Consider the following 12,355-nt stretch of genomic DNA (forward strand, 5'->3'; position numbering starts at 1 on the left):
CAAGGTTGCTCCTTTAAGACCCAGCTTAGATACGACCTCCTCAGTCATAGAGAAATAGGAGCCTTCATATTTTCCCTCTGAAGGCAAGTTGTTCGTCTTGTCCGAGGTACTTTATTTCTTTAAAAGCTAATAATGTATTGTTTGTGTCTGTTATATTTCTTTCATTAGATTGATTCTTAAGACAGGATGTTCATGTCCTTAGCATTTATGCCAATGATTCATAGTAGGTGCACAATAATAAATGATGAATAAATGAATAAATATCGTTTAGAACTTTAAAATATGTAAACTTCCAGTAATGTTGTAAAATGAATGATGTAATAAGTACATTTCTTTCCTTTCCTAAAGCAAAGTGAGGAGTTCAGTTCAGTTGCTCAGTCGTGTCCGACTCTGCAACTCCATGGACTGCTGCACGCCAGGCCTCCCTGTCCATCACCAGCTCCCAGAGTTTACTCAGACTCACGTCCATTGATTTGGTGATGCCGTGCAACCATCTCGTCCTCTAGTCATCCCCTTCTCCTCCCACTTTCAATCTTTCCCAGCATCAGGGTCTTTTCCAATGAGACAGTGAGGAGTAGAAGTTATTTTTTTCAGTGTAATGCTTTAAGAAGTATCTATTAGAAGGCTTTGGTGAAATGTGGTTATTAAAAATGAATAGATAAGAGGTTTAATGATGACTAAATGACAATAGGATATTTTCTTCATTAATAAATTCAGCCTTAGGTACTAAGTGTATATTTATACTATGTGCATGGAACTGTATTTTAAAAAATGTTTTCTTTTATAAAATTTTGGAAGAGTTTTGCCTAAGCTTTTACTTTGCTTGTTTAAGGAATTCTTCATGTATTCAGAATACTAATTTTTGCTTTAGTTTTATGTGTTGTGAAACTGTTTTATTGCAGAGGTTCACAAACTTTCTTAGTGCCTTTAGTGTTTCAGTAAAAGTTTTGACAGTTTTTTGTCACTTAGAAGGATTTGTAACAGTCTGTTGAGTAGCAGCGTAGCTACTTGAAAAAAAAAATAACACTTCTTTGAGAGGAAAGTATTTTTGTTTGATTATTAATTAGTTACTATTAGGATGCATGTGCCTATCAGGTAGGTCACAGTTTCTCACACCTGGAATTAGATTTTGTATCACCATCCTCATTTCTTAATTTGCTTTTTTACATTTCTTATTTTATGGATTTTTGGGGGGAGAGATTTTAATTTTTATCATAGCAACTGCTGGTAATCCAGTTTTTCAAAGAAGTGATGTTACTGACTGATGTTGAAACTGTACTGTTTTAAACTAGTAGATATGTAGTGTCAGACTGATTCTGAGTATCACCAAATTTCCCTGGAAAATTGAAAGTACTTAGCGATGTCTTTTTGAATTTTCTGTAGTTCTGCCAGGTTCAGTTTTGAAACTTGAGTCTATACAGATATGTATGACTTGTCTTACAAAATTTTGCTTGCTTGATTTACGATTATTCTTGCTATTTACTTACCAGCTGTTTTTTATATATTAGACACACAACAAATATTTGTGAGAGCTGATAAATTAAAGATTACGCAAGTTGTCATAACCTGTAATTTTCACAAGCTGAATTTTAATGGGGTATGTTTCTATTATAAAATTTTCAAAAATCCAGAAAGACTGGTGCAGTCTTTCATGTAGATTGAATAGTTTTTAATATTTTGACATATTTGCATTATTTTTTAATAGAAACATCTGAAAATATGTAGAAATCATTTCCTTTATCTCTAGTTAAGTATGCATCTTCTAATGATCTGTGTGTCATTACACCTAAGAAATGCTTCCCTCATCTAATATTTTTGGTATTACTATTATTAATATCAAATAATAATTAGATATTTTTTATATTAATAAATATAAAAATTTTATATTAATAAAGATTTAATTCTTGTTTTGTTTTTTTGTTTTAATAGTGGCCAATCCGCCATGGTATAGTTGAAGATTGGGATTTGATGGAAAGGTTTATGGAGCAAGTGATCTTTAAATATTTAAGGGCAGAACCTGAAGATCATTATTTTCTTTTGGTAAGCACAATTTATAATTTCAGTGAGGAAATTTTTGAAGAAGCTTAATGAGAATAGTTTCATTACATCTGTACTCAATAGGCTATAATTTATTTGTCATGTATCTAAAAACGTGATAAATCTGGATCATTTTTAGTATCTTTAATGTAAATTTGAGGGGAAGAAGTTGGAAACATGGCACTTTTTTTTTTTATTAAACAGCGGGTATGATTATTTCATTTGTGATTCTTGCTAATAAAATATGTAATTTAATTTTTAAACTTTTTTAATCAAAACAATGCATGTTTATAACTTTAAAAATTTAAGTGCTATAGATTTAACTTTAAAAAACAGCCCTTTCCTTCCTCACCTCTCCCTACTCTTAAACCCTTGATCCCCCAGAGGCACACGCTTTAGAATTTTAAAGAGTTTTTCCTGATAGTTTTCTCACGTATTTCTTCTATTTTTTGTTTGTTATTTTAAATATTAGATACTATAACTTCCTACTAGGAAAGATGAGTATTTTCTTCTTTTCCTTTTGTCCCCCCTCCTTAACACAATATCCTTATCTTCTTCCTCTTTCTGTGATATAGTTATATCATAATTTTGGGTAAAATTAATATTTTTTATTATGGTGACTGTGTGTGTGTGTATATATATATATATATATATACACATAAATATGTGAATATACATATACATAAAGTTCAAAGAACCTTGCATTGAGCCCGTACAGTCTAGACTCAGCAATTTTACTGTAATTGTCTTAGAACATCTGTTTATTTGGTTATCTTTCTATTACTCCATCTTACTTTTTAAATCACTGCAAAGAGTTGCAGATTGAGTCATTTCACCACTAACTACTTTAGCATACATTATCATCAACTTGGGGCTTCCCATGTGGCTCAGCTGGTGAAGAATCCGCCTGCAATGTGAAAGACCTGGGTTCAGTCCCTGGGTTGGGAAGATCCCCTGGAGAAGGGAAAGGCTACCCACTCCAGTATTCTGGCCTGGAGAATTCCATGGACTGTACAGTCCATGGAGTTTCAAAGAGTCGGACACGACTGAGCGACTTACACATCAACTAGAGTTTATTACTGTTTACATTTTTTTCTTTTATACAAAACTTATATTCTGTAAAATCACACATCTTAACCCTGCCCTTTTATTGGTTTGACCTGGCATTGGCAAACGTTGTCTAAAGGTAGACAGGGAAGACTTTTGGCTCTGCGAGCCGTGTGGTGTCTTGCAGCTGCTCAGCTCTGCTGTTGTGGTAGGAGAGCCGCCATACGCAGCGGCTGTGTTCCAGTCAGCTTACTTACAGGAAGAAGGGCAGCCTGGATTTGGCCTGCAGGATGCGTGATGTCTTAATCGTTGCCCTTCTCTGGTTTTGACAGATGCATATGTCTGTGAGGCCCAAACCCTTATCAGAATACAGAACGTTAATTACTGTTAAGCTGCAAATTATCTCGTGCCCTTTTCCACTTAATCCTTACCCCCATCTCTTGGTGGCAACCCTTGTTCCAGTTTTTTTCCCACACATATACGTTTTCCTTATTTTTGAGTTTCATATAAATGGAATTGTATAAAATGTGCTCTTTGGTAAGACTTCTTTCACCATAATCTTGAAATTCATACGTGTTGTTGCATTTGCTGGGTCATACTCTGTTTTGTACAGATATGCCTCACTGCCCATTTCCCTGTTGAAAATCACCTGGGCTGTTCCAAGTTTTTGATAGTTAGGAATATTTTGGATATTGTGAATGTTCTTATACAAGTCTTTTGTGAAAATGTTTTTATTTCTCTTGTGTAAACACCTAGATAAGGAATTGTTGTGTCATAGGATAGCTGTATGATTGAGTTTATAGGAAGGTTTCAGAACTTTTCCCAAACTACTGTACCTTTTTGCACACCCACCAACAATGTGTTATTGATCTGGTTACTCTGCGTTCTATCTAAAATTTCATATGTGTCAGTCTTTTTAATTTTAGCCATTCTGGTGGGTGTGAGCTTTCTCATTTGGGTTTTAATTTGCATTTTTCTGGTGACTGGTAACATTGAGTACTTTTTCATGTGCTTATTAGCTATTTGTATATTTTCCTTGTGAGATCTTCTGATTAAATTTTATTTTGTATAGGATTCTGTTTTTCTTGGAGTGAATAATTTAAGTGCCTTGGTTTTTTTAGTTTGCTTAATTTTACACATAACTATTACTAAATTATCTCCAAATTCTTGAACATAGTCCAAAGCCTTCCTAAATAAGTTTAAATACATCAAGTAGTTTAGAAGTTAAAAGGTTTTATGAATGGAAAAGATCTAATCCCAGTTAATTGAAAAAAATTTCTGTGGTGTCTTAGAATCTAGAACATGATTTTGTTTGCAGTGAATTTAAGTTTTATCTGTCTTTCCTTTTGCAAGTTGTGCTCATTAAATTTAAGGAAATTTTCCTTAACTCCAGGTCAAAAAGATAATTCTGTATTTCTTAAGTTTAAGTTTTGCCTTTCAAGTTTAAGTATTTGAGATAACAGAAATAATTGAATAGTCAAATGGACTCCTGAGAATGTCTCATGTGGTCTCAAGCTTGGTGACATAGGACGACGTAGGTGCTCCTGGGGCAGAGGTGAGGCGCGACGCCCAGGGCTCTGGGTGCCGTTCCTTGGGTCCTTTCTCGCCTCACTGGGCTGTGTTCTGACCCAGACTCACCCCGTAGTCTCTGTGCAGTCACATAACTCAGACTGAAGAGAGCTGTCAACATCTCCGTTTTATACTCTAGCAGTTACATGTATGTGTAGGTCTAGTTGAATTCTCTAGTTTTTCGTTAGCCTATGTGTCTTTGTACCTCTGAGTTTAATGACTTTTATATAAATATAGTGTTTGAAAAATACATTATTTTTCACTTACAGATTGTCTATAAAGTTATCACAGTAATCTGATAATGCCTATTTAAATGTTATTCAATTTCATAGACTGAACCTCCACTGAATACTCCAGAAAACAGGGAATATACTGCTGAAATAATGTTTGAGTCCTTCAATGTTCCTGGCTTGTACATTGCTGTACAGGTAAGCAAGTTTAGATGTCAAAATAAGCATGGCTCTTAAATTTTAAGCTGATTTAATTCAACCTTAAAATATTTGTGTATTTTTCTTAATTTCAAAACATATAGTTTTCTATTGAATTGATAATTTAGAAATCATTAGAGCAATGGAACTATTTAGTGAGTAAAAGAGAAGTGTAGAAGTAAATTGATGGTTTTTGGATAAATTAATAAGGCCTTTCGTAGAACAGAAATAACGGAACTAATATTTATTCAGAGTTCATGTCTAAACCTTTGTATACACATTTATTTACCCTTACAACATGCGTTGTGTCCTTCTTTGTAGTCTGTTTTGAATTAGTTACCACTACATATGTTTGACCATTGTTGCCATCGTGCCCCTCTGTATACTGTATATCATAAATCCCTATAATGTTTTGTCAAATTTAATTTGTATGAAATTAAATCTGTATGGAACAGTGGAATAGTTTCTCTCCCCTCTTAGGAACAGAGCTTACTTCTTACTTGTTTCTTAACCCTGTAGCAAATGTGATCCCTGGCATACCACAAATGCTTAACAAGTATATAAATTATTGTGTAGTTCTGTTAGCCCATAATGATTATGGTGTTAAAGTAAGAGGATGGTCTAGTTACCTTTCTAGATTCCTTTCAGCTATTATATTGCAAGTAAATAAAATAAAGCCAGCTTAGTACTGTTTTTAATTAGTTATCTTGTTTGAGGCTTGGATTTGTATGAAATTTAGTTTTTTTAATTGAACTAGTTACATTAATTTCTTAATTTGTAAATGGAAAAACTTATACTTTATTGCTTATGCCAAGATTTTTTTTTGAAAAACATTATTTCATCAACTTTGTTTTCCTAATTAACTCATAGTATTTGGAAGTGTGCAGTGGTCTTTTCTCTGCTCATATGGCTCATTACATATTCCTGAATGCTTGTTGCATTTAGAAAATTTGGAGCTAATCTTTTAAGAGTGACACTTGTATATAGCCATCTATGTATTAAATAACTCATGGTTGGTGTCTCTACCTTACTTTCACCTTTGTGTTTGTTATAGGCTAGGCCATATATATACACAAAGTTTAAGTCCTGTACTGTATTATCTCATGTTATTCTCCTATATTTTAGTACTGTAGTATCTCATGTTAGTCTTCCACTTTTTTTTTGGCTATAGGAGGAAAATGGCCCTCACTAAAATATGGAAAATTTATAAATATGCCCCTAAAAACTAATGTAAGCCTTTAAGTTGTCTTAATAATATATAGGATATAAAGAATTTTATTGTATAATGTAAGTTAATTCTGTGTATTTTCTTCCCAAAGATACTACGTTTACAATTGAATAAAGTTCTACAATAAAAAAAATTTTCTATTAACTGTTTATTTCATTTTCGTGCCTGCCATATTTCTTTTTGTCCAAGGCCGTTCTTGCCTTAGCTGCATCTTGGACCTCCAGACAAGTAGGAGAACGGACGTTGACCGGTACGGTAATAGACAGTGGAGACGGTGTCACTCATGTCATCCCTGTGGTAAGGATATTTTACAATTACTGAACAAGATAGCAGTTACCATCTAGCAAGGTTAAATTATATGGATTAATGCCACCTTAAAAAAAACTTGAAATATTATATTTATTTACTATAATTTGGTCATTGCTCTGCTATAGGTGTGTTTTGCTCACATTTGAATTTTGTGAACAAATTCCATTTTTTTTTTCTTTTTTGCTATAGGTTTGTACTATAGTTCAAAATAATTAGAAAATTATTAGAAGTTGTTTCCAATTTGTAGTTAGGAAATGATGAATTCTAGTATCTGGAATGGAAATGTGCCTTTCTTTTCTTAAACATGGAATTTAGCTTTCCAGTTTGGATGTATGTTAGCCAGTGAATGTGCTAAGTCACTCAGTCATGTCTGACTTTGCGACCCCACGGACTGTAGCCTGCCAGACTCCTTTGCCCATGGGATTCTCCAGGCAAGAATACTGGAGTGGGTTGCCATTTCCTACTCCACAGCCAGTGAATAGTTTTTCTTATTCTTCTTAATTAACATATTTCATACTTGTGTTAGCTTTCTACTAAAATGGCAGTTAGTGGAAAGTACATGACCATCAATGACTTTTGGGGAATTACATTTTTGAATTAAAAAGCTCAAGTTGTGGTTGTGCTTTGCATGGACTTAATCAAGCACATTAAGAAAATTGCATCAGATTGGATTATTTGTGAGAGAAGGCATTTTTCTGCCAAAGCCTTTCTACTTCTAGTTTTTAACGACAAATTAAATATTTTCATTGTGCCCAATAGATTCAGAGTTATTACTTGAATTCATACTGATCTCTATCAGCTTGGTATATATAGAAATATTTCTCTTTTAAAAAATTTTTATGTTACATTGAATATCATGTAAAGAATGAAATTGTTTTGAACTTTTATTTCTTCATTATTCTTATTCCTCATTTTAATGCACTGGGAAACCTCTGTTGACAATTACATCCTCAGAGTGATTATTGGGTTAGATGTAATAATTCACCCTCCTGATATCATAATAGTTTTAGCAATACTTGCCCTTTTAAAAAAAAAAAAAAGAAACTTTTTTGAGATATAATTCACACGCCACACAGTTCATTCATTTATAGTGTACAATGCAGTGTTTTTTGTCTAAAGTGCATCATTACCAGTCAATTTTAAAACATTTTTATCACTCTGAAAAGAAACCTTATGTATCTTAGCATTTACTCTCCCCCCTTACCTTTAGCCCCGTCTACTTTTTCTGTCTCTATAGTTTTGCTTGTTCTCGCTATTTCATATAAATGGAGTCCTACACTCTTGTGATTGTCCTCTCTCACATAGCCCAGTGTTTTCAAGGTTTATCCATGATGTAGCATGTCTAGTACTTCACTTATTATTATTGCCAAATGATATCTTATTGTATGGCTATTCTACATTTTATTGTATTGCATTGGGGGATATTTTAATATCTTGGAAATTAGGGTGTATCTAATATTTTGATAGCTTTTTTTATAATTTAGGTGGCATATTTTTCTTAGTGCTACATATTCTTTTCCTTTTTTTTTTCCAGAATGGTAACAATAATAGCAACCTGTTTAATGGAACTGTTTTGAGGATTAAATAATGGATACATGTATGCTGCTTAGAGATACATAAAGATTCTTAAATTGTTTATTTAAAATTCTCATTTTAACCTCAAGATCTACGTTGTAGATTATATTATCCTTTAAGGACCTCAGTTTACTTACTTATAAAATGCAAATGAGTTCCTTAACATCACCAAGTAGGTCATGTGGCTAGGATTTGAACTTGCTCTGCCTGACTGCAGTCTTTTCTTAATATCTACACAATTAAGCAATAATATCTTTATCCTTATAATTAATATTGGAGTAGGTAATTTGCAAAAAGAAGCTACCAACTTGGAATAGTTTTATGAAGCATATTAAGAATTGGGTATTCCTATTATTTTTTCCTGCATTCTTTTGAATTAATGGAGTGTTTTTTATAATTTCATTTTATCTTTTTTACTGACTTAGCTATGCTGTGTATTTCTTTGTTATTGTCATTTGATTTTGGTGAGTTTTGCTGTATAGTTTATAGTAAACATCTCTAACTTACCATAATCTAATAATAATACTCTACCTTTTCATAAAATAACAGTGTTGTTAATGAAATGTAATTTTGTTACATTATTTTTGTACTTCTGAGTTGTAGAAATTTATAAATTCATTCTGCAAAATATATTATTTGGAATTATGGTGCATGGACTATCTCAGACTTAAGTTGGTACCTACTTCATTAGAAAAATGATAGAAAATGTGTGTTAATGATCAAATTTCCTACAATGCACTTTAAATTTCTTGCTGAAATTATAGAAAATTTAAACAGTAAATTCCTATTTGAAGTCTGTTATGTAAAACCTTTAATGCTTCTGAAATTCACTATTTCTTTGTTGTTGAATCATTTCAGTCTTTGTTATAAACTCTTACCAGTGAGATAATAAATCTAACTTGCTGGCCATTCTTATTCATGGTGTCTGTACAGTATTGTAAATTCTGTGGTAAGTTATCTATGAAGAATACAGTTGAGGAATAAAGACTAGAAGCATTTTCTTGGAATGAAGCAATACTTAAGGATACAAATGCAGTAATCTGAGAAATTGATCTTTAGTGATTAGTTTGGTGATTCTTGAAAACATTGAAAATAAATTTGACTTTTTCCCTATCTAGGCTGAAGGGTATGTGATTGGCAGCTGTATTAAGCACATTCCAATCGCAGGACGAGATATAACATATTTTATTCAGCAATTGTTGAGAGACCGAGAAGTAGGAATTCCTCCAGAACAATCCTTGGAAACTGCTAAGGCAGTGAAGGTAAAAAATTATGCTGAGAATATAATTCAGTTAGAAATGAAATTCATGTTTATAATATTAACTGGAAAAATTCTTAAGTCAAGAACAGTAGTTTAACAAAAGCTTTTGTTACCAGTTACAAACCAGTATTCTTAATTTATATTTTTTTCTCTGTATTTCTTATAGGAGATTTTGGGGTCTTAGCAACTTGTTGCTTGCTTTCACCACATTTCACATTTGAGAAGACTAACATATAAGGATATTTATACAAACTGACTTCAATATACTTACTCTCTTTAGTAAAATAAATGTAGCATGCCTTGGATGTACTGTGGGTTCTGTTCTGGCCCACTGTGGGAAAGCGAGTATCACAAAAAAGCAAATCACACAAAATTTTTGGTTTCCCACTGCATTTAAAAGTTATATTTACACTACAGTCTATTAAGTGGCAATAGCATTATGTCTATAAAATGTATGTACTTTAATTTGGAACCCCATACTTTAATTTAAAAATATTTATTGCTAAAGCATGCTGTCATCTGATAATGCAGATGCCAAATATCTTCAATGTATCTTTAAAAAATACATTATTGGCGAAGCACAGTAAAATGGGGTATGTCTGTGATTAGTTCACTTCAGAGTCCTCACATCTCAATTTTCACTGATTTCTTTATTTCTTATTCTAACAGTTATCTGTTACAACAAAATTTTCGGTGTCATTGATTCATTGGGCTGTAGAATAGTTGCAGTGGTTGGTTCAAATGATATGGCAGATAGAAGAAAAATGTGAAGGCTGTGTAAGGTATTTTAATAATTTGTATGCTACACTAGGGCTTACACAAAATACCAAAATATTTAGCATTGCTTTTTAAAATTTATCATTTGTCAACATATCTAAAAAATTTCATTTATGTTTTAAATACGTAAAAGCAAAACCTCCCAGGTAAAAATAGTTCCATTGATTTGACAGTCTTTGCATGATTATAGTGTTTTCCTTGCTTAAAAGAGGTTAGGAATGAAAGTGAATTTACCACTTCTTACATAGTAAAGGAATTTGTTAATGGTTGCAAAAGTCACCTCAGAAATTTTATTTACTGAAGCATAGTTGCTCTATAATATATATGTTACAGGTGTACAGCATAGTGAGTCATAGCTTTTAAAGATCATACTTCATTTAAAATACTGGCTATATTCCCTATGTTGTACAATATATCCTTGAAGTTTATTTTATACCTAATAATTTGTACCTCTTACTGTACTAATTTGTGTGGTTATGTCAGGTATTTATTTTGCAATTCTTTGTGTATTTTGTTTTCTCTTCTCTTAAAGTCCTCTGAGTATTGAAACAGTATAGAATTTTGTATAACATTAATGAGTGCTTTCATGAAGTAGCACTGAAATATTAGAAATTGACTCTTTGTTAAGTCTTATTCTATTTGTATGTGAAGCCCAGGAGATGAGCTGTTTATTTGTACTATACATATGATAACATCCTAACATAAAATTTTCTTCATCTTAATTTCTGAATTTTATTTTCTTAAGCTATTTTTTCATTTGATTTTAGTTTACTGAAAATAAATACATTCTGTTTTGCTTTTCCTAAAACAATGGAGAAAAATTACTTTTCATTTTCTAGGAGCGCTATAGTTATGTCTGCCCAGACTTAGTAAAAGAATTTAACAAGTATGATACAGATGGATCAAAGTGGATTAAACAGTATACTGGAATCAATGCTATCTCAAAGAAAGAGTTTTCCATTGATGTTGGATATGAGAGATTCTTGGGACCTGAAATTTTTTTTCATCCAGAGGTAAGTTTTTTTTTTTTTAAGATAGATTTGTTTTTTGAATTATTTTGCAGAAAATACCAGTCAATAGTATCAGAGTTAATCTCAGGAACTTTCTTTTGAATGCTAAAGTGCTATAGGGAGTAATCTTTACATCAGTGTATATTCTCATCAGCATTGTGAAGTGCTCCCATTTATATAGATTTTTGCCAGGTCATAGTATATGTTTGGCTTTACATTTTTGCTAATCTGATAGTTATGAGATGGTATATGTAATCATTATTTTAATTTTATTTCTTTTGAAATCTCTGATTTCAGTGTCTTTGAGGCAGAGACCAGAATTTATTATTTCTAGAAGTCCTTTTATTTTTGAACTGAAAAGTTTCTTAATTTTTAATTGTGATATTTAAATCAGTAGTGGTCTAATCTCTATCATGTGTCCAACTTTTCAGTTTGCTAACCCAGACTTTACCCAGCCTATCTCAGAAGTTGTAGATGAAGTAATTCAGAATTGTCCTATTGATGTCAGACGTCCTCTCTACAAGGTCAGTGTTTATAGCAAAGTTGTTATTCTAAGTGACACTTTTAAAAAACGTCTTTATTTTCTCTCTGTTGGTGAATGTAGATTTAAAAACACGTCTAAACTTCTCTTTATGTAAAAGTTCTATTTATTTATTTTTCTCCACTAATACAGAATATTGTCCTCTCCGGAGGTTCAACCATGTTCAGGGACTTTGGACGTCGCTTGCAAAGAGATTTGAAAAGAACTGTAGATGCCAGACTGAAATTAAGTGAGGAATTGAGTGGTGGTAGATTGAAGGTAGGTTTTCTCAATTATTGGTAGAAAGGTTGAGGGTGCCTTGATTATTATATTGGAAATGTAGAATGTCTGCCAGCTTTCTTTGGAAGGTAAGAGGAGCCTGAGGTGTCTAATGGAAAGTGGTTAATTTTATAGATTAATATCCATGATATTCTTGGTCATTCCATTCCTCTAGGAAATTACCTGTATTTCTGGAAAATATGACAGCCCAATGCAGTATTGTTGCCTGGAGAATTCCATGGACAGAGGAGCCTGGTGGGCTACTGTCATGGGTCGCAGAGTCAGCCATGACTGAGTGATTAGCACTTTGACTTT

The 12,355-nt window shown here is 32.4% G+C and overlaps 1 protein-coding gene across 1 annotated transcript in view; it reads left to right on the plus strand.

Annotated features, from left to right (window-relative positions):
- The window catches only part of ACTR3 (actin related protein 3), a 49,524-nt gene that overhangs the window by 31,865 nt on the left and 5,304 nt on the right, over window positions 1-12,355 (plus strand). The window contains exons 4-10 of the mRNA XM_020905420.2: window positions 1,930-2,040; window positions 4,986-5,081; window positions 6,499-6,606; window positions 9,312-9,455; window positions 11,071-11,244; window positions 11,673-11,765; window positions 11,915-12,040. Coding sequence (XP_020761079.1) covers window positions 1,930-2,040; window positions 4,986-5,081; window positions 6,499-6,606; window positions 9,312-9,455; window positions 11,071-11,244; window positions 11,673-11,765; window positions 11,915-12,040 — 852 coding nt within the window. The remainder of the gene's footprint in view (window positions 1-1,929; window positions 2,041-4,985; window positions 5,082-6,498; window positions 6,607-9,311; window positions 9,456-11,070; window positions 11,245-11,672; window positions 11,766-11,914; window positions 12,041-12,355) is intronic.

The sequence above is a fragment of the Odocoileus virginianus genome, chromosome 13 (genome assembly GCF_023699985.2).
Source record: "Odocoileus virginianus isolate 20LAN1187 ecotype Illinois chromosome 13, Ovbor_1.2, whole genome shotgun sequence".
NCBI classification, from domain to species: Eukaryota; Metazoa; Chordata; class Mammalia; order Artiodactyla; family Cervidae; genus Odocoileus; species Odocoileus virginianus.